The sequence below is a fragment of the Chanos chanos genome, chromosome 14, assembly GCF_902362185.1.
Source record: "Chanos chanos chromosome 14, fChaCha1.1, whole genome shotgun sequence".
Classification (NCBI taxonomy): Eukaryota; Metazoa; Chordata; class Actinopteri; order Gonorynchiformes; family Chanidae; genus Chanos; species Chanos chanos.
The window spans coordinates 1,699,497-1,701,996 of record NC_044508.1 but is presented as its reverse complement, the minus strand read 5'-3'; the positions used below and the strand labels follow the sequence as shown (position 1 = coordinate 1,701,996).

Below are 2,500 nucleotides of genomic sequence, written 5' to 3'. Positions count from 1 at the left end.
GCACAGTGTGTGTTACCCACAAGGCTGTGGAGTCAGAGTTAGAGGCAATTATTGGGTTCCTGGAGTCAGTAGATCTTTACCTTTGTACCTGTCAGTGAGTGTAGGCCCAAGGTAGGTGTTGCCCATAGCAACAGCTCATCGTCAGACAGACTGAGGGCTGTGTGTCGATCATTAGCCCAGAACAATGTTAAATGCAGTGACCAGCACGCTTGGATCTATGTGGTTTATCCAATTAGGGTCACCCAGAATGAGTGACAGCTACAATTCCAAAACGATTTCACTGTGCCGTGGTGGGTTTCCCCACAATGCAGCTGTGTTTTGATTGGTGGGCGTGTGTGGGCGGGGCTTACCTGGAGGATGAGAATGAAGTAGTCGACTGCTTTGCCTCGCTGATAGATGTAGTGATGGAGGGAGCGTTTCTCGTTCTCATTGTATTTGATCTCCTGAATTACGTCTGGATGCTTGAGGATCCGCAACAACACTTTCTCTGAGACCTGAGCAGGGCTGAACAGACCCACCTCTGGAGAGAGACAGAGAGAGAGAGAGAGAGAGAGAGAGAGAGAGAGAGAGAGAGAGAGAGAGAGAGAGACAGAGAGAGAAGAAGAAGTGAGATGAAAATATACAAATGAAAATGTTCCATGTATCTGTTCTCATGTTCTGGGTGCAGCCTTCAGGCCACGGTTCATATTAAAATACACCCTCCCCGTCAGTCACAGTTTCTTAAACCACTATTACTGGGTGGAGAAATGCCTTTAGCCACGAATAGTACCAGCACAGACAACCCTCCACGGTTCTCACCACAGAGCAGCGTCTACCTTCTCTTTCATTGTGTGTGCACAAAAACAAGTTATGCAGGATGGGGTGGCTGTGTTGTTTACTGCTGGACAGAGAAATAAGTGCTTCCAAGGATTTGCTGTCAAACCTTAAGACGGTTGCGTTTGGTTTGCGTTTTATTAATTCCGTTATGGGTTTCTTTTTCAGCTTGTCCTTTTTAAAGATTGAATATGTTAAAAACCTGATACTTTAAGACTTTGATTTCAGTTTTAACTTTGATTTGATTCAATTTTAAGAGGCGACTGACAAGGGTCCTTTCATGGCTGGATCTTTACTTTAACTCAGTTATCAGGAATGAATGTAATGTGCTTTTACCAACCCTGGTCATAGGTTTTCATGGGGTGGGTTGTTGTGGTCTAATTGGTTTCTTACCTGTTGCTAGGAAACGGTGAGCAGCCAGCAGCAGCTGGGGAGAAATCTTGACTTTTGATTCGCTCTCATGTTTAAAGGCGGAGAAATCGCGTTTGTTCTTATTGGGGGCGACTTTCTTCCGAGTTCGGTTATCAGCTAGAGGGACAGTAAAAAATGTTTTTAAAAAAATCCTCTTAGAGTTATTACACTAAAACAGAGAGAGAGAGAGAGAGAGAGAGAGAGAGAGAAAGACAGAGAGCTAGCTCAACAGAACTAGATTTTAAACTGAATTTTAAGATTTTCTTAACAAACTAATAAACTTAAAGACAACTGCAGCCACTCTAAACATGGCTAACAACAGAGATAACAGACAGGAAGTGTCAGAGAGACAGAGAGAGAGAGAGAGAGAGAGAGAGAGAGACAGAGAGAGAGAGAGAGAGAGAGCGAGAGAGAGCGAGAGAGCGAGAGAGAGAGAGAAAGACAGAGAGAGAGAGAGACAGACAGAGAGAGAGAAAGACAGAGAGAGAGAGAGAAAGACAGAGAGAGAGAGAGACAGAGAGAGAGAGAGAGAGAGACAGAGAGAGAGACAGAGAGAGAGACAGAGAGAGAGAGAGACAGAGAGAGAGACATAGAGAGAGACAGAGAGAGAGAGAGACAGAGAGAGAGAGAGAGAGAAAGACAGAGAGAGAGAGAGAGGGAGAGAGAGAGAGGGAGAGAGAGAGAGAGAGAGAGAGAGAGAGACAGAGAGACAGAGAGAGAGAGAGAGAGACAGACAGAGAGAGAGAGAGACAGAGAGAGAGAGAGAGAGACAGAGAGAGAGAGAGAGAGAGAGAGACAGAGAGAGAGAGAGAGAGAGAGAGAGACAGAGAGAGAGAGAGAGAGAGAGAGAGACAGAGAGAGAGAGAGAGAGAGAGAGAGAGAGACAGAGAGAGACAGAGAGAGAGAGAGAGAGAGAGCCTGATGCACTTTAAGCTAGGAGGTTTTTGTGGTTGTTGTTTTTTCAGATGGTTTCATAATGAACAAAGAAAACAAGATGACTCACATGAGAGGCACAATAATAAACCATAGTACACAGGCTAATTATATTCCTTTTTATTGTACATTAGGGAAGTTTACAGGTCCCCAACCATAAAGATGATTTGACCATCACATTCACAATACTACAATAAAACATTTACAAGGCACCTATTTCCCCATCTGTGTCAGCTCAGCTCTTACGAAACTCTGTGTGTGTGTGTGTGTGTGTGTGAGTCAGCAGAAAGAGGGAGTTAGAGAAAAGAGAGTTTATGTTAATGGTTATGGGAAAAACAAAACA

General features: G+C 44.2%; 1 protein-coding gene across 1 annotated transcript in view; it reads right to left on the bottom strand.

Moving 5' to 3' along the window:
* The window catches only part of LOC115827497 (metal transporter CNNM4), a 25,066-nt gene that overhangs the window by 12,209 nt on the left and 10,357 nt on the right, over nt 1-2,500 (bottom strand). Inside the window, exons 3-4 of the mRNA XM_030791368.1 lie at nt 1,207-1,341; nt 351-520 (exon numbers count right to left, since the gene is read on the bottom strand). Of these exons, the coding sequence (XP_030647228.1) occupies nt 351-520; nt 1,207-1,341 (305 nt within the window). The remainder of the gene's footprint in view (nt 1-350; nt 521-1,206; nt 1,342-2,500) is intronic.